The 20,922-nt window shown below is 32.8% G+C and overlaps 1 protein-coding gene across 2 annotated transcripts in view; it reads left to right on the forward strand.

Moving 5' to 3' along the window:
- LOC149533279 (putative UPF0481 protein At3g02645) overlaps window positions 1-13,792 on the forward strand; it is an 84,455-nt gene extending 70,663 nt beyond the window's left edge. The window contains exons 2-3 of one of the 2 annotated variants that reach the window (XM_089805152.1): window positions 8,158-8,232; window positions 12,002-13,792. In XM_089805152.1, the coding sequence (XP_089661278.1) occupies window positions 12,041-13,630 (1,590 nt within the window). In that variant the 5' untranslated portion in view covers window positions 8,158-8,232; window positions 12,002-12,040 and the 3' untranslated portion in view covers window positions 13,631-13,792. The remainder of the gene's footprint in view (window positions 1-8,157; window positions 8,233-12,001) is intronic. The other variant, XM_089805151.1, reaches the window with a different exon arrangement.
- The last annotated feature ends 7,130 nt before the right edge of the window (window positions 13,793-20,922 follow it).

The raw sequence follows: 20,922 nt of genomic DNA on the forward strand, positions 1-20,922 counted from the left end.
TTATTAGGGATTCATAATAACCTAGCTACTTGTGCAAAATTTCCATATAGGGGGGGTGAGGATTGCCTAAATACTAGTTAGTTTGGCAATTATGTTAGCCTCTTGTACTATCAATACAACTAACTAATTTTTTTTCTGAAACAGTTTCCTAAAGTGCTTCTCACTCTGAGTTGGATTCATTAATAGTTTTGTACCTAATCTAAAAATTTGGCTTTCTAAACTCAAGAATGTGACTTTTGGTGTTCTAGGTGAAGAGTGAGGGATTACACAATTTAGTGTACAATGAGAATATGTTCTCAAGTACCTTCTTCACATCCTCAACCTTAGTTGCCAAAGCAACTTGTGTTAGTTTTATATCACCTGATATTTTCTCACTCGCTTTTTTTTCAAACTTATTTTTTGACCATTCAAGTAATTTGGCATTTGTATCCAGGTCTTCATTACTCACCTTCTCCACTATATTTATCAACTATTCCATTAGTGGCTTGGTCTCATCAGGAGTTGGCAAACTAAATGCATCTAAGAAGATGTCTTTGATATCTTTTAGTGCTTTCTTCTACCTATTTCCCTCCTAAGCATTTTCCTTGCTACGGCCTACTATAATATACCCATTAGTTCTATTGTCATGGTATCATAATCAAACTCAAATAAAATTATCTCCTCATCAAGGCTTACATCCCCATATTGAATTACTTCTTCAGCCTTTAATGAACTCGGGCTCAACACTAAGATCTACAATGGAGTAGCATCTTTGCGCAGCCTCTAAAGAGTATGACTTGATGGAGTGCTAGATACTAGTAAGGTTACTAGGGCTTGGATGGAAGTTTTCTCCTTCAGTTGTAGTGTCATCTCACTCTCTTCAAGCTTTCCTTGTTCTATGAAAATGACCTAACTTGCACCTTGTCCTTGTGAGGTAGATGCAGATAAGTCTATCTAACCTATTTCTATAGTAGCAACTTGTGCTTCCACTATGCTCTTCTCTATTGTATCAATCTTGGCAATCGTATCAACCTTTTTAGATTCATGTTCTATAATTTGGATCAAAGATTGTACATTACTGAATAAAGAGATGATACAAGGTGGTTCTTGTGGATTCACCGTTTCCCTTGTAACATTAGTCATTGAGTTCTGTAGCTCATCCACAATGACCAAAAAAGGATTATCACAAAGTTTAGCATGTTGTATAGACTAATCTAAGATCTTCTCCAAATCATCTTCAGTAGGGGGATTGATGTTCTAATCTAATAGATCAGAAAAATCCTTGACATTTATTGTCTCAGTAGTCTCACTTGTGACATGTGGAAGACTAACACTTCGCAATTGTGTGCCTTGCACACTCTGTTCTTCTGGCTTCTTTGGCTTAGCTATTGCCTTGTCATCTACTTGAATTTTTTTTCCTCCTCTAGCCCTATTATCTTTTTCATTGTCTTCTTCATCATCCTTCACTTCAATGGGTTCTTCCTCTCCTTTTACTGTTGTCAACCCATAAGTAAGTTTCCACATCTAAGTGGTCTTTTTGATAACATCTTTAATGTTGATTTGTAAAATATTGAAGGCTTTGTATTTAGATACAAACCTAAATGGATACTTATTCATAGCATTAGTAATTTGTGCCTTTGTTAGTTCAGGCATCACTTGGGCTAGAGATTTTTCTCTAATTTGTCTCTCCAATTTTAGACAATACTTCCATTTTTGCTCAACTTTGTCATCTAGACTCTTAGGCATTGTGTTGGCAATCTATAGTGGAGTTGTCTTGAATTTTTCCATCATGGCATATATGGCCTCCTCCACTTGATTTTTCTCTACTTTACCCAATTTTTCGAAATCAATATGATCAAATCCTAATAGGTTTGCTCTATTTCTAACATTTTCACATAAATTGTCAAGATCTGAAAGAGGATTATGACTCACATCTTAAATTGGTTGTTGTCATCTGATTCTATTTTTTGTTCATTAGACTAAGCTTGTGTCGTATACTTCCTTCTTGGTCTCTTCTTCTCTGCACCTCCTTGTTCTATTTGTTTTGCTTTTTCCTTTGCCTTTTGTGTAGCTTCACATGTGCTAGCTCTTGTGGTAGGTGTAGTTGTCTTAGGATGACTTTTCTTGGCTACCTTCTTAGATTTAGTCACTGGTTAGACCTTAGCCTTTCTCTTCTTTGGATCGGCAGGAGTAGATGCTTCCTCAACTTCTTCTCCCTCAACACCTTTAGTCTCCTCCTCCTCTTGGTCTTCTCCCATACCATGTGTAAAAGCTAGAGGTGTTCTTGCTTGGGTTTCTTCTTCCTCTTCATCATCTTCCTCTTCTTCTTCTTCCTCTTCAGTACTGTTTCCAAACTTGCCTTTCAAATTCTTCACTATCTTCTCCTTTTTCTTCAAATCTGAATTAGTCTTTAACTCGATGGTTATTTTGGACTTTACCATCTCATAATTTTCAAATTCCTTTGCTTTCTTATCTACCTCTTTTGCCATTAAAGCTGTTATAGCTATAGAAGCTTCATCCACATTGATTTCATAACCTAAGGGTCTCAACCATCTCACCCTTGGTGTAGCAACTTGTACAAATGTATAATCAGCATCCACAAGAAAAAATACATCATCATAGTCTTTCTCAACCTAGGATACTATTATTCTCAATCTTTCCTTCATTGACTTCTTGAAGTCTTCAAAATAACTTGTCATCAAAGATTCAAAATTCTCTCTTAGCTACTCAATATACTCACCAATATGTACTACTACTGATCTATTGGTTTTCCATCCTAGATTGCCAAATGAGGGGAATGTGTTTTGCACATAATAGAATATGAAAATTAATATGGAACCAAATTTACATTGTGCACTCTTTATCTTCTTGATTGTTCCAAGGTTCTCCATCAATTGTTGTAATTATAGCTCTGCTAGATCATATGTATAATCTTTCTTAATGATTTTGTATCACACATCTACAGCTATACAGGGCACACTATTTAATATACTAGATTGATAGAACTTGTGTGATATTACCCTTATAGAAAAGTTGATTAATGGATTAGTGATTGTATCTATTGTAATGCCTCTTTTGTTCCAGACAGCTCCAGTATTCTTCTCAATCACCTCCTTCGAATCAATCCTCAGTGTCTTAGGTTGATCTATGGTTGGGTAACCAGTAACCCTATGGATTATTCTCTTAGTAATTTGGATATGTCTATTCTCTAGCCAACAAAAACCATCATGGATTTGGCTAAGCACTATCCTAATCCACTCTATCTTCAATACATTTAGAAAATCTAGGCCTCATGTTAATCCCTTTCTCTCAATGATTTTGAACTCTTTCTTCAAAACACCATTATCACAAAGTTTTGTGTATGCTTCCCTAATCTCCATATCCCTAATTCTACCAATTTTATAGTTATAGCATTTTCTCACATCTTGTACTATTATCATATTCAGTCGAATCATTGACAATGAATTAGAGGGGTCTTGCTTGTATGAAATATTAGTAAGAGCTTTGAAAATGGGTTGCTTGACTTCATTACTTACCAAATGAACATTCAAAACTTCCTTTCCCTCTATATTCTTTAAGTTAGACACCATAATGTGTAACTAGGTTTTATGAAATTTAGACTGCATAGCTCAGCTCTTGATAAATACCTTATGAAATCTATTGAAATGGCATAGAATTGCTACTAAAATCTTCTACAAATACTTTTGATGAATTTTTAGATCATCTTCTACTTTTTTCACTCTTTCTCAAATTTGAAATGATATGAAATTATCTAAAATCAATAAAATACCCTTTTAAAACCTTGCAATAAATGTTGAGTACTTACACAACTATAAGCTTGGCATCAACCAATTTCAGGCTCACTTGGCATTCATTAAAATTTCAATCACTTGGAAACCACTATGAGTTCAGCATCAACTAACCAATTTGTAAGCTCAGCATGTTTTAGCATTCCACTCAACACACATGGGAAATATTTCATGCTTGACAACAACATGAAAAAGCTTAACGATTTATCTTGGATTCTGAACAAAATCTTACATATTTATTCATGCTAATGTAGTCTTTTTAGTACTATATTTCTTTGGAACTAATGTATGATATATCCTTTTAAATATTAGTCCCACATACCTTTTGATTACTTAGTTTGATGAGGTGTGATCACTTGACCCATTGAGTGAAGTGATCTCTTCTCCATTTGATGTGCTAAAACCATCCTTATTTTTTTATGTATTATTCATCTCACTTCTAATTTTTTCAACATCTCCCCTTCCTTTGTCTTTATCAAATTCATAACTTGGTGCATTTGACCTACTGGGACAGTATCTACTGATGTGACCAATCTTTAAATAGCTAAAACATGTGGTTTGATTTAACCACCTTTGGTAGTTACCATTGAAGTGTGTCCTAATACAATTCTCAGGAACATATCCATATTCTTGACAAAAATAATTGTTATATCTTGTATTATAATCCTAGTTATAAGATTTTCCATTGTTCCTTACCTTTGTTTTCCTATTTGATGACCACATGGGTTCGGATTTGCATTAAAAAGCTCTATGTCCATACTTCTGATAGTTGTAGCAATAACCATCAAATCTTTGTATATGCATGGTCTTGGTTCTATGTTCATGTGCCAATGACCTTGTTTGTTGCACTTATGGTAGTGGACAATGCTTTTAGCCTTGACATTCTGATTCATAGTCTTGCTCCTACACACATTAGCACTATGTCCTTTCTTACAACAATTATAACAACTAGGTTTGGAATTGTTACCTTTATTTTTCCTTTCTTCTGCACTTTTGGATGACTCTCCTTCTTTAGAACTTGTGTATCCTAGTCTAGATGTATCATTATTGGATCTAGGGGATCTCAATAATTGCTCAAAATATTTGATGGCTTCATTTAGTTTGTTGAAATTTTCAAAAAATTCTTTTTCTCTCTTTAGGCCACTCTGCAATTGTTCATTTTGCAACTTCAATGTAGTTATCTCAACATCCTTGACATTCAATTCATAGTTGGCTTTCATCATTTGACTTAGAGTATCCATTTGCATGTTGGAAATCTTGGTTAGCTCTGATGATTTCTCTTCCAGTCTATTGGCCAAAAATTTTTTGTTTTCTTCAATCATAGCTTTGTTTTCCATGGCTTTCTTCTTTTTTTTATTCACCTCACATATCAGTATAGCTTGTGATTCTTACTCTAACTTGAGATTTCTATTTTCCTCAGCTTGGGCTCTATTCTTTTCCATTAGATCTATAACTTCTACATCAAATTCATTGGAGTCTCCATTTGCAAATAGCTTAGTAGTATCCATCTCTTTGTATTGTGTGTCATTCTCCTCAATAGCAATTTCCTTCCTTCTCTTCAAGGAATTATTTAGGTCTTCTCGTGCTTAATTTAGTTCATGTAGAATGAGATGTATTTCAATCTCCTAATTCTCAATAGTCTTCCCAACTTGTAGAATTTCATTTCAAGATCTTTCCTCAAAGATGCAAAGCTTCTCTTTCAAAGAACAAGGCTCTGATACCAAATTGTTGGGATTACAATTACGAAAGATAAACTTCTTGGGGTGGGGGAGGCCTGGTGAGTTAGTAGTTTAAACTTCGACCCATAAAAGTTTTACCACACATCCAACCCATGCATTCAATGAGAAAACTAAAATAACATGTAAAGCATATACATCTAAATCATGTAAACACATAAGCAATCATACACATATAAAACCAGATATGATTACTGAGAAACCCTCCAATGAAAAGATAAAACTAGGGTGGGGATGACACCCACAAATCTTCACTACTGCAACAATAAAGTGTATCCAATAAAGGTTACAATATTTTGATCATGAGTCATGATCTACCCTATGAAAGGTCTACCATGTTAAAGGCTTACAAAGACTATTAGGTCTCACCTTGTTAGAGAATTTCAACACCTTGTTAGAAGTGTGCCTTGATAATGGACTTTAATTCACAGCTAAGTAACAACTATATTAAAGGATTTCATACAACCTGTTAAGACTACTCTATTAAGATATTTTGACAAAAATCACTTGTTAGAATGTCTCAACATTGATCCTATGGTTAGCACTTGATTGCTAGATAATAGATCAGCTCTAAATGATGTCTTCTTGATCCTTCCTAATCAGATATCTCTTTGTTGTATCCTTTTCTCTATCCTTTTTCCTGGTCTAATTAATTCTATAATTTATTTTTACTTCATAACTTCTAAGCCACCATGCACGCTCTATTTGCACATGCAAACTTCTATCTTCACTGGACTTCAATTCCTTACACACTCATAGAGAGTTTAGAGTTTTGTCCTCCTTAATAAGACTTAGTGACTTAGGGTTAGGTATGAATCTATTACTGAGATTCATCCATTTTTCCACTTAATCCTTCTCATTTTTAAATTGGTTTCATGTAATTGCATAGGAAATCCAACACGAGATTCATCCTTATCTCCAAAATATCATAATTCAATCTTAAGTCGACTCAAAAATGGTTTGCATAGTTGTTAGTGCCATTACAAAAAAAAATTGTCAAAACTATGCCTATCCACATCTGAAGTCTCTAATGCTCGGCATACACTAATCTCTCTATTGTGAATTGGCACCTATATTACTTGGCATCCACTATTTACTTGGCTCCTATGTCACTCAACATATACTATCTATTTGGCACTTGAGTGACTCGACACTTACTATGACTTGGCATGGTCTATGGTTTTCTTGGCATATATTGCTTCTTCGGCATGAACTAAGTAAATAAATTAAGTGTGTTGACAGTCACTTGTCAAAACCAATCTGAGATCAACAAGATGAAGGTGGGAAACGGTTGGTTAATGGCTACATTAACAAAATCCCACACAAAAACTAGCTTAAACTTTGATTTAGTAACCTTATCAAGGATTATAAAGTGGCCAAATGAGTTACCAATCCCTATAAGTACTCTTTCATCCTAGAATTCAAGAGGAATTTCTTGAAGATACACCAAAACATGGGCCATATGAAAAAGGCCAATTACAAGGTCAAACCCTAGATTCCAACAAGCCAACTGCAAACCATGTTTCCTATAAATCCAAGAACCCCACAATAAACTTAAAGAGAAAAAGTCCTCCTAGTAGTATCGACACTATGGCACTACCCTTAAGTTTCCAAAGGTTGCACTATTTTCTAATCATCTCAATCAAGGGGTTGAATGGTAAAAGTTATCCCACCAAGAAGAGACTAATGGACGAAGTGATACTCTTAGCTAGGGAATCCAATAGGAATATTTCTGATCCATCCATGCCTAAGATAACCTTCGAGACCTCCCCTAACTCAATGTTCACCTTGGAACCTAAAACAACCGTATTCTAATGTTTTCCAGTAGGAGGGTAAAAAATTAGAGTGTCATTATCCACCTTGGGAGTAGAGGACCCTAAGAAGGTTATATCATCTCTTGGAGGATCTGACCCAAGGTAGGTGAATAGGGTAATATCAATCAATGCAGATGATAGAATCCAAATAATCTACCCTATTCTAACTAAGTGTTCAAAACTAAAAAAAATCAAGAGGGCTAATATCCAAGTCAGACAATCCCACCTTGGACTCCATCGAAGCAAAATACAAAACTCCACTGAGAAAAACAATTGTAGAGTGGGAAGGTCTTACATTTGTCAACATTTGATAAATGTCACCATCACTGAAAAGGGGGATACTTTTAGAGTGTTAGCTTGATGTTTATTATTTTTTTGTCACTAATATCAACATGGTTGTCATTAGTGTCAACATCATTATCTCAATCCCTGATGTTTCAATTGTGTGTCAATGGTTATAAACCTAATTATTTGTAGCAATTATGGTGTATTAGATGGATTTTGAATTGTTTATCTTTCTAATTGATAGTGTGTACCTTATATGTCATTCATGATTTTTGGATGAAAATGAAGTATAATCTTATTTCATGTCTTTATGGTTTCTTAGACCATATTGTTGGTTTCATGGATCTTATGTTTTGGGTCAATCCTTTGTAAATCTTGTTAATGATTTTTCTTTGAGTATTTTTTCTTAACATTTCCATCATGTCTATTTGCTCCAAAGATCATGGTAGTGTGTTGGTATGCTCAAGGAGTGATCTATTTCTTGAGGTGGTGTATACTATCTAAAATCTATTTTGGTTGATATCTTCATGGTAGGAGTTTGGTACATAAACATGCTCCAAAGATCATGGTAGTGTGTTGGTATGCTCAAGGAGTGATATATTTCTTGAGGTGGTGTATTCTATCTTAAATCTATTTTGGTTAATATTTTTATGTTAGGATTTTGGTAGATATATGTTAACTGATTTCAAGTCAAATGCATCATGATGTGTATTTTTATGATTATATCAACAATTCTTTCATGTAATGAAACCATATGACTGAATTAGACAGATGACTACAGAGATATGATTTATTCTTAATTCAAATTATAAAGGCCTAAAACTGTACTATTTTTTATTATAATTTTTAATCTATTGGTATTGAGGATTTATATTAATAGAAACCCTTTATTATTCAGGGTATATCTACGTAGGCAGTTAGCCTATTGACAACATCTCTTATTGAGAGAGATAACCTTTTTGTACTAGAAGTACCTAATTGGCATCAAAATAGTTTTGTTACCATTTCATCAAAGTTGGATTCTCTATGGATTTTCCTTGTAAAATATAGTGTTCATTGTGTATGTTTAACTAATTTTATTTCACTCAAAATTTATTAAGTAGTAGTGGATGTATGTTAATTATTTACTAAGAGTTAAAAAAGTTCTAACTAGTGTAGAATGACATATTCCTTCCCACCCCCTATTATTTGTTATTCATCTTGTCCAACATTTAAAGTCCATGATCTTCTAGAGATCATAATAGCACATTCTAGTTATCATTACATTCATTTCATTTTATTGATCTCATGTAATTTAATCTTATCAACAATATTAGGAAGAGTAGTAGGAGTAGTATAGTCATATATAATAGAGTTATATATTCCATAAGGTAGAGAGTTAAAATATGATTGTATCCTTCGCTTCTAAGTTTTTTAGTCAGTGGCATAAAATATAGGCATCTTGTAAGCTCATTATTTCTCTATCATATACTTTCCTCAAACTTGTAATCTTCTCCTACAAAAAAAAAGAAATTTGATGTTGGTTTTCAAGAACACAACAAAATAAGGACAAAGGTAAATCAGTCTTTGACTATACAATTATAAATTTATCTATCATAACTCTTGGTCAATTAACCTTAACCTAATTTTAAGAGAAGATTGGTAAATAAATGAGCACCATACACATTAGAACATAATATTTATGTGCAGAATTGAAGAACATAAAAACCATGATGAGATACAAATTAAAGTATAAAAACATTGTATTCCAATTTTATTTTTAGGATCACTAGCAAGAAAGGTCCTTTTCTCTTGACTCATTGAGTAAGGTGCATTTTCCTTAACTAAGATATATGCGACTCTAAATAAGGTGCATGTTCTTCGATAAGATAAAAAAAAACTTTCAAGGACTATTTTTTAGGATATACATGATTTTTATCAATCAAGATTAATGATCATTCATCAATTATGACTTGGAGTCATTTTCTTAAGAAATCATCTTCAAAGGACTAACCATACTAAAACTACTATATCAAAACTAATATGTTTATGGATATCATTATGACTGTGCACTATCCAAACTAATATTCACACTTATGTTTTATACATACATGTACAATAACTTTCTTTCATCAACTTGATGAAATGATTGAAAATAAATATAAACTTCTTCATCAAAAGGTCCTAAATTAGGTTTGCCAAAATTGAGGACAAACATAAATGGCATCATGTTAGGTACCAAACTTAATTGTATTACTTGTAATATTCTCTAGGAGATGAAGATGACATTAAAACATCATAAAACATATTTTTTTGAAGATAAAATTGTTCAAGTGAATTAATATATCCTCCAAAGTTATAAATGAAGTTACCTTATAGATACACTTAGTAGATAATAACCAATAGGCCTACAAAAATAAATTCTATTAAAATTAATTCTGTACAAATTTTGAACTACCACAATAGAACAATAGCTATGTTTAAAATAATATACCAAAATAATTCTAGACCAAAGTAATATGACCAAAATAAGAAAATCAAATGCAAGCATAAGGAAACACCTAGCATACAAACTAAAATTATATTGATCCACAAAGATATTGATATATAAAATTAAGTCATAATATCAAATAATTATATATTATTTATAGATATAATCTTTCAAAATATCATTGTATACATAGCATTTAATTTCAAAAGAGTGAGGAAATATTTTAGAAATATAGGACGTCATAGGTACTCTTGGACATAAAAACAATAATGGAAAAGTGATTCTAGACACTGAATAAATATTCTAGTCATATCCTCCAAACTAGTACTAGTAGAAGTGTGTGTGTGTGTGTCTATATATATATATATATATATATATATATATATATATATCTATATAATTAAGTCATAATATCAAATAATTATCTATTATTTATAGATATAATCTTTCAAAATATCATTGTATACATAGCATTTAATTTCAAAAGAGTGAGGAAATATTTTAGAAATATAGGACATCATAGATACTCTTGGACATAAAAACAATAATGGAAAAGTGATTCTAGACACTGAATAAATATTCTAGTCATATCCTCCAAACTAGTACTAGTAGAAGTGTGTGTGTGTGTGTGTGTGTGTGTGTGTGTGTGTGTGTGTGTGTGTGTGTGTGTATATATATAGAACCTCAATCCCTCCTCGCCCAATGTAAAGGTACAAATGAATTCCTCTAAACCAACATCAAATAACCTTGGAGAATTATAAATACCATCAAATACTCATTTCACAGAAATACTCAAGAACATAGGAACATTTAAGCATATAATCCTACAATCTCTTCATATCAAACTTGTACATCAAATAAAACACTAACATTTGTTTGCAACATATTGATGTGGTTGATAGAGAATGAAAAGAGTTGATTATAGGTGGGGAAAAGTTTGTAGGAATAGGAAAGGTAAAATCAAATCTTAATTGTTCATTTGATAAGAATGAAAGTGAGTGGCTAGAGAAAAATATTGAAGTAGTAGACAACATTGATAAAATGAATTTGAGAAGCCTCATGTGAAGGTAAAAGAAAAGTTATTAATGATTTTGTTTTGTTTTAGAATAGTATAAATGATAGCCCATTCATTAGAGATCTATATCCCTAGTTAGTAAATAAGAAAATTCAATTTCTTAATTTTTGTACTAATTGATTTTGAATGGAAGAAATCGAATTGCAAAAATATATAACTTTCAAAAGTTACTTAAATAGTTTCAATGAAGGGGTCTGGGTGGAAGGAGAAGGTAAAGTAAAATCTAAAAAAGAAGATATTGTAAGACATTTATTTATTTGGAGAAGACACCAATTTAGTTTTTCATGTGCACGAGATCTCAATTTCATTTGAATGTGGGGCAACTCATATTGACTTTGTTAAGATATTCACCCCAAGAAGTTGTGGAATGCAATTAATCTTTCCTTCTCATTCCTTCCTTTCTAATTATTTTTGTGGAATGCAATTAATCTTGCCACAACTTCTTGGGGTGAATATCTTAACAAAGTCAATATGAGTTGCCCCACATTCCAATGAAATTGAGATCTCGTGCACATAAAAACATAACCATATTTAGTTGACTTTAAATAGTATTTTTATTTTTAAACATTGGTAAATATAAAAAAGAAATACATTTTTGAAATTTTATTTCTTATTAAAATTTAAAACAATATATGTATCTTTAAAACAATATAATATACCTATTAAGATTAATTATTAATCCCAAATACATTCAAACCTAGGACCTTCATAACAATAATAATAAACAACCCACCATTTACATTGTAAGCTATTGCTTAACTTATTTGTTATCATCGTTACTTCTTTTCAATCCGTGTAATGTAATGTATTTCACATCGTTTTCTGATGTGTAGGTGAAGCTAATTCCATCTTTGATATCAAGGATCTATCCTATGGCCTCAGCTAACGATACAGAAACTGTCAAAATTGATATCGAACTAGGTGATATTGATATCCATCTAGGTGGTAAGGGTAAAATGAATCATCATCAAGACAAGATAACCTGTACAGTCCGAGGCGGAGAAGGGCAACCTCTCTTGCAGTGGAACAATGAACCGGAAACATGGATTGAACAAGTTAAGAATGCATATAAGGATCTAAGCTCAGAGAACAGAAAGCTAAAAACGTCAGCTGGTGTGTCCATATATCGGGTGCCTGAAAGTATAAAGAAAACCAAACGAGGTGCTTATGACCCTCTGGTCGTGTTTCTTGGACCTTACCATCACAAGAAAGACCAGCAGCTGACTGCAATGGACAAATACAAGCTCCAAGCCCTCAATAAAGCCTTGCAAAGGCTTCAAATGGACATGGATAAGGTGGAGAAAGTGCTCAAGGAGCGGATTGAAGATATTAGAGATTGCTATGAAGACTGGGCAAGCGAATGGGATGATGATACTCTTGTTTGGATGATGATCATAGATGCATGCTTTATTCTTGAGTTTCTCCGAATGGACTTATTAAATTCCAGCCTTATTTTCCACTTCCAGAGAGGTGATAACATCAAAAGACGAGAGATTATGCTTGACATTTTGAAGCTGGAAAATCAGATTCCTTTCTGTGTTTTGCAAATGATCTTGAAACTGGAGTTGAAAGACAATGCACTAGTGCGGGATTTCTTTGCCAAACATTTGTCTGGCTGCAACGAGGTATATTTTAGTGGTTATCCGTTCTGGATTCACATTACACAGGGAGAAAAGGACATTAAGAAACATATCGAAAGTCGTCCATTGCATCTATTGGATTTGTCAAGACGGGTGATAGCAGATTTCTTGTCAAATTCTGTTCCTGATTGTACACGGCGCCCTAATAATAATTGTTGGGAATGTAATACTCGCTGCGGCACTTCTAATTGCTTCGCTACTCCAAACGTCGTTGCTTGTTTTAGAGGGGTAAGGTTGGGATTGTCTCACCATTCTTATCCAACAGATAAGATACCTTCAGCATATAAATTAAAGAAGGCTGGAATTAAATTGCAGCTTAGCACCGAAGGAAAATTCGATTTTAAATACAGATGTTTCCGAAACAGTAAACTTTTTCTTCCTAAAATCGCTGTTGACGATTACACAGAAATATTCCTCAGAAACCTCGTGGCTTTTGAAGAGTGTCAAAGGCACGAAAAATCTGCAATTGAACGAGTAATTTCTCTCAACATGTTTATAATGGATAGCTTAATCGACTCTAAAGAGGATGTAGAGTTGTTTCAGAGAGCGGGTATCATCGAGAATTATCTGGGAACAGATGAAGAAGTAGCTCAAATATTCAATGATTTATGCTTCGGAATCACTGCCAAGGATGATTTTCAGCCAATTTTGAACATGATCAACCAACAATACAACAGCCGACTGAGCGTGTGGATTACCGAGCTCAGGAGAAGGCACTGCTCAAAACCATGGTATATCATCTCTTTGTTAGTTGCGGTCATACTTTTAGTACTCACTCTTTCGCAAACCATCTATACAATGAAAAGTTATTTCAACTCTTAGTATGAACGATCTTCATAGATAATTTGAGTCCACGTTATCCATATTTAAAATATGGGAACTTAATTTTAAGGCCTGGTAATTGTTGTTTTAATTTAAAAATTGCGATACCCGTGGACAAACGTTGTATCAAATATAATATAAATTTTCGGTTGAGTGTAAAAATTGGTCTTTCATTAATTAACTCGAGTCAGCTGATGATATAGTTTTGTACCATGCAATTTGCTTAAATGTTAAAATATTTGTCATGGAGACTTTTTATTTTCAGGGCTTTTTTTTTATAAGGTTTAAAGTAGGCTTGGATTTAGTTTACTATTTTGTGATATTTCTATATAGTTTTCATTTTTCTTGTGCTGTATTAACTTTTAAGGGGTTTCTTAATTTTATATATCAATTTTCTTTTTTCGTTTTTATTTATTTTTATTGGTTAAAATAATATCTTTTTAAACTAATGTTGTATTTAATGACGATCATGAATCTAAAGAATGTTTGCAATATTATATTGAAGAGTGTACAATAAGACTTCATAATTAAGTTTTATATCATTTTTTCTATTGATTTTGTTAGTTATATTTACAATTTATACAAGAATTGTAGCCTTATTGTTTATGTTTTACAAAAAAATTCATGAAAATAATATTTTCTAGCTTGGGTTGATAGTTCTAAAGAAGCCAAAGGCATTAGTTCATCATAATTTATAATAATTTCAATTAGTTTTTCTTGTTTACTTTTTATCACCAATAGTATGTCAATATGATTTCTAAGTAATATAGTTGTTTGTTCATAAGAATCATATTATTGGACCTAAGACTTACAAAATTTCAACTAAATATTTGTAAAGGATTATATTCAAACTAAGTTGTGACGGGTGCATATCTCAATGTGGCAATATTTTTAGCATAGTATCTAGCTACTTTGATATGTATAAGAAATGTTTAATGGCTCAATCTAATGATTAGGTTATTGTAGGGGTAGGCCATATCTTAAATAATTTTTTGATTATAAAGCACAATTTCCTATATTACTTTATAGAAATATCATCAACAATAATGTGAAAAATACATGTTTCTATTTTTCATCTTGAATGTAAGATAATATTATCTTGACACATGAAGGAACTTATTATCTCTAACAGAAATAATTTTTTTGGGTAATCTGTGCAATCTAACAACCACTTAAAAGAAAAGTTCAGCAATATGCTTAGTATTTGATGCCTTCTTACATGGTATAAAATGAGACATCTTAGAAAATTTATCCACAACAACAAATATAGAATCATACCCCTTCACAATCTTAGGCAATTCAAGAACAAAATCCATACTGATTTCACTCCAAAGTTTCTTAGGAATAGAAATACGTGTCTATAAACCAATATTCTCACATACTTCTTTTGCAACTTGACAAACTCCACAACTCTTTACAAATTTTTGAACATCCGAGGCCAATAATACTTCTCTTTCAACAAACTTAGCGTCATCAATTCCAAAATGTCCAGCCAATCCACCACTATGCTTTTCCTTAATCAAATTCAATCTAATAGAACTCTTAGGAATACACAACTAAATATCCTTTAAAAACATACCTTCTTGAACAAAATACTAATCAAACTTACTTGGTTGTTTTGTCAAACTAGGTGCTTTGCACTCTCTCTACATCTCAGAAAAAATAGGATTAGTATCATACAACTCATTTATCTCATCAAAACTAAGAACTTCAACCTTCATCCTAGTCAACAATGAACATCTTCTACATAATGCATCAACAATTTAGTTAGTGACTCCACTTTTATGCTTAATCACAAATGTAAAACTCTACAAATACTACACTCACTTCATTTGTATTTGGTTTAGCTTATGTTGACTTCCCAAGTATTATAAAGCTTTATGATAAGTATACAACATAAACTCTTTAGGAATTAAATAATGTCTCCACTTCTTCACTACTTGAACAATAACATAAACTCTTGATCATACATAGAATACTTCCTTTTAGCATCATTCAACTTCTCACCAAAGAAAGCAATAGGTTTACCTTTTTACTCAATACAACTCCTATTGCACTACCACTTTCATCACATTCAACTTGGAATACCTTATTGAAATTAGACAATGCTAATACGAGTAACTCAGCAACCCTTTGTTTCAAAGTCTCAAAACTATTATCAGCTCCATATGTCCACTTGAATTCTTTTTTATCTCGTCTCATTGTCTCTATGATAGGATTACAAATAGAACTAAAATTTCTTATAAACTTCCAATAAAATCTAGCCAAACCATCAAATGACCTTACCTCACCCACATTCTCAGATGTAGGCCACTCCAAAATTGCTTTCAACTTCTTGGGATCCTTTTTTAAACAATCAGCTAAAACAACAAATCCCAAATATGCATTCTTCTCTTGCATAAAAGAACACTTTTTTAGATTAATCAACAACTTTTCTTCTTTCAATATTTGCAATACTTATCTAACATGCTCAAGATGTTCCTCCTTAGTCCTACTGAATATTAGAATATCGTCCAAATCAACAATCAAAAACTTGCCCAAGAATCTTTTTAGAACTTCATTCATCAACCTCATGAAAGTACTAGGTGCATTAGTCAAACGAAAAGGCATTACCAACCATTCATACAAACCATCTTTCATCCTAAAAGAATTCTTCCATTCATCACCTTCTCTAATTCAAATCTAATGATAGTCACTGTTCAAATCAATCTTGGTAAAATACATTGCTCCACTCAAACAATCCAATATGTCATCCATCCTTGGAATAGGAAACCTATATTTCACTTTGATTTTGTTAATAGCTTTGGAATCAGTACACATTCTCCATTCTCCATTCTTCTTAGATTCTAATATGAAAAGTACAACCCATGGTCTCAAACTTTCTCTGATCAAACCTTTCTCCAATATTCCATGCACTTTCCTCTTAAGTTCTTCATTCTTAGTAGGTGTCAGTCAATATGGTGCTTTATTTGGTAAACTAGCTCAAGGAATCAGATGCATACAATGACTTATACTTCTAACTAGTTGTAAACCATTAGGTATATCCTCTACAACAATATCCTCATACTCATTCAACAATTTTGTAATTTCTATTAACACTCTATTAATAATACTATTTTCTACTATCACTCGATTAACACTAACTTCTGCTACTTGGTCACTATTGAATGGTACTTGGTTAGCATTATTTTCTAATACTAAGTTGCTACCAGTACAACTCTATCTCAATGGATTTGATTCTTTTTCATTTTCTTTTTAAATTGCTTTCCATTAACCATGCAAATTCTCATAGTAGTACATTTAACCTCATCTAGACTTTCATTCAAAGGTAGCAATATTTTCTTCTTCCCATTCACCCAAAGAGTATATTGATCCAATCTTCCATCATCTATAGCATACCAATGATATTTCCAAGGTCTATCCAATAGAATATGACAATAATCCATAGGCATAATATCACAAAGAACTTCATTAGAATAATGTCCAATCTTCAATTTCACAATACATTGTTCACTTACCAATATCTTATGCGCGTCTTTGACCCATGAAACATTACAAGGTTTAGGATGCTCCAACCTCTACAACCACAACTTTATAACCAATTCTTTTGATGCAAAATTTTTTAAACTTCAACTATCAATGATCACCTTACAGCATTTTCCAACCATCTTACATCTGATCTTGAAAAGATTTCTCCTTAAAACAAGTTCCTCATCACTTCCCTTATTACATAATGTTCTTTTCACCATCAAATCTTCTCTAGCCTCAAGTACATTTGGTGAACCGTCAGTGTCTCCTTGAATCAAAACATTTATATTACCTTTCCCACTTTTAGAGGATCTATGTCCCTCTTTACCACATCTGAAACAATAACCACGAAATCTATCTCTAAAATAAGAATTACCTCTTCCTTGGTAAGAAATAGTACCTCAATGATAAGAATCACCACCTTTCTACTTAGTCTTTCCTTTATCATCATTCTTCCATTCAGTTGTTTCCTTATCTTGCACAAAACTATTAGATTTTTCAAGTGCCTTCTCCATAAGATCTACCTCTACCTCTCTGGAATCTATGACCTCTACCTCTTTTTCTTTGCTAATGCTTCTTTTCGGAGATCTCCTCAACTTTCAAGTCATATTGATATGCTTCCTCCACACTTTCCAATTTCACAAAACATATCTCATCTTGAATTCTAGATCTCAATCCATTTATGTACCTTGCATTTTTTTCAACATCATTATCCACATGTCTAGATCTAATGTACAATGTATAGAATTCCTTAGCATACTCCTTCACAGTCTTTCTAAACAAACTAACTTGGTAATTAGCAAGAAGAAACTTTTTCTTTACCTTGTTCAACATCTTCAGCAAGGTCTTGATATTTTTGTTCCATATCCTTTTCCTATCAGTTTGTGAATTCTCCCACCATAGTTAGGCATGTCCTTTCAACCTTGTAACTACAATCTTCAGGATCCTATTCTTAGGAGTGCTTTCATGCTCAAAGAACTTCTCCATTTGAGAGATCTAATCAAGCACAACATTGGTATCCAATTTTCCATCATAAGGAACAACTTCAGCAACATGCCTTGATTTTTGCCTTGGCAACACTCTTAAAAGCCTTGCATCATCTTGAACTTCTTCAAGTTCTGGGTCAGGGTTTGGTGTTTCTACATCATCATCACTCATAGATCATCAAGATGCACTCTTCTCTAGGCTATCTCTACAAAATCTAATTTGGTTGCAATCTGTCTTAATGTATCCAACACAATATTGCTAGCATTTTCTATACCTGGAAACATCTTTTCAATTAGGTTCCTATACAAGATCGTAACCTCTACAAGTTATATGTCAAATTTGTAGATTTGCTACCCCACAACCCAAATTCACTTAGGGTTCTATAGATCCAATCTCCACATGGACAAACCTCTTCTTTGATACCACCTAGCATAGGGAGTGATGAGACAACTAGGGCCAAAGTCACACCTAACTATCCAAACTATCTGCAAGAGTAAACACAATGGAAAACAAACACCAAATCACAACAACTCGGGAGATAGATGAACAAATTCCTTCTTATATTCATCAAAATAATAGATACATGATCAGTTGTAAGGCCTTCTAGGTTACAATCAATATTTTAGTGTAATTTCAAACTTTAATGATCAAACTTTACATTTTAGCTTGCTTCTCCTACTCTTGTCTTCTTACTCCCCTCTCTCTCCTAAGACTCTACCAAATACCTCTTTAAATACGTGCATGACCACGAGTTGGCCAGGTCCAATACAACCAAAATAAACTCTCATATTAAATGTTAGGATAAGCCATAGATTGGCTCATAGTACATACCTATCACTAAATTAAACGCAAAGGTTGGCTTCTACAGGAAATCGCACATAGACAATTAGGCAAATGAAGAATCCAACAAATGGTGCAACTCAGTGAACTCAACAATACTCAAAAACTAAAGGAAACTTGATATAACTTGGCAACCAAAGGAACTTGGCAATACTTAGCAACCAAAGGAACCCAATAACACTTAGAAACTAAAGGAATTCAACAATTCTTGACAACCAAATGAACTTGACAACCATAGGATAACTCAACAACAACTATATTTGAACTCAACAAACATAGAAAATTTGGCAATGCAAGACATTGCAACTTGGTAGTAAGTAACTCAATAAACATGTAGGATGGCCATGCAAACTAGGATTCTCCTGCATCTTATCTACTTATATCCAAGCCTCCTACTAGACATTTCCCACTTATGCCCATCTTCTTGACTACCAACATAAGAGTATAGTATGCAAATAAATTATTATAAAGAAGCCTTTAGTTACTAGACATATTAGATCTAAATTATGCTTATATGAAAGCCATTATAAATCTATAGGATTTAGACTCTTTATGTGTAAACAATCTAATAATTATTCCCACCAAGGAATCACCTCTTGTTTTATTATTAATTTATGGTAGGGAAATTTGACCAAACAAATCATGGTAATATTACTGAAAATGTCTCAACTATTAAAGGTTTCTTTTGCTAATTAGGAAAATTGGCCTGAGGAGTTAAATTTTTTTACCAATTCAACATATGTTTTAGATATTAAGCCTCCCATATTGTTCCACACATTTTGTGAAGATAGTTTTCATAAGTCAACTAGGATATTAATTTTAAAATGTATAAAGTAAGTTAGATGTCACATTTGAGAATGAGATGTGATATACTAATTTTATGTAATGATGTTATAATGATATATTAATGGTGACTTATGAGCCATGATGATTAATTGACTTGGATAGCTGCTATATGGTGGACTAATAAGACATTTTGATGTCATAGCAATCATTTTTTGTATTGTAATCAGTACATTTTGTATTTGGATAATGAGCCCTTATTGAGTAGTGGTGTACCAACTAGTCTTGCTCCTACCCCAACTTCTTTTCAAGATCTCCTTAGGTCTTTCTCTTGACCAAATAGGTTTTCTAGCTACCCTAATCTCCCTAGGATCCTATCAATGTATTCTTTTTCCATTCAACTAGTAAACACCAATTAGGTAGAACAACAACTCTCCCATTACTTCCCAGGCTTGTTTAGCCCCTTCTTGCTTTCTTCACACCAACTCCACAATCAACCCTAACATCTCAACAAACACTCCAACAGATCTAGGAAGGCATTAGGATCCCCTTTAATAACTATAACCATATTTTATATTGAAACCCTAATCAAGTTCCAAGAATGATACAAAATTGTAAAAAAATGCTTGCAACAGTGCTACAAGCAAATAACCCTCCTATTGAAGAAAATCATAAATAACATAGAAAAGTCTTTAACAAGGGGGTGAACTAATCATTGATCTAGAGACCCTTTTCAAAAAGCTCAAAGATTTTGGTTTTCTTGGGTTCCTAATCATTTTTTACGGCATGACCTAGAAATGTGCCTAAAAATAAGGTTTTAAGGCTTTTAAAGCCTTTCTAGCTAGAGCTTAACTTTCACCTCCTAAAATATTTCACCAATACCTCCCATTTAATTTTGGGCTTCTACTCTCATGCCACTACCTTATTCCAAGCTTGATTAAAGCTATATGTGCATTCAATCCCTCCTAGCATCTACAATCCATTGTGATCCCTAGACATGCAACTTTGGCTCTCCTAGAGCATCACCTTATAAGCTCCATCCATACTTTCCAAGACCCATCCTTCATTTAAAAATATTTACATGGAGTCATTTTCCTAACAAAAAATTGCATATAGATCCTATTCTAGCAAGAGGCTCTATGACTCCATTTTGA

This window comes from Cupressus sempervirens, chromosome 10, assembly GCF_028749045.1.
Source record: "Cupressus sempervirens isolate cs-2001-9-10 chromosome 10, ASM2874904v1, whole genome shotgun sequence".
Taxonomy (NCBI): Eukaryota; Viridiplantae; Streptophyta; class Pinopsida; order Cupressales; family Cupressaceae; genus Cupressus; species Cupressus sempervirens.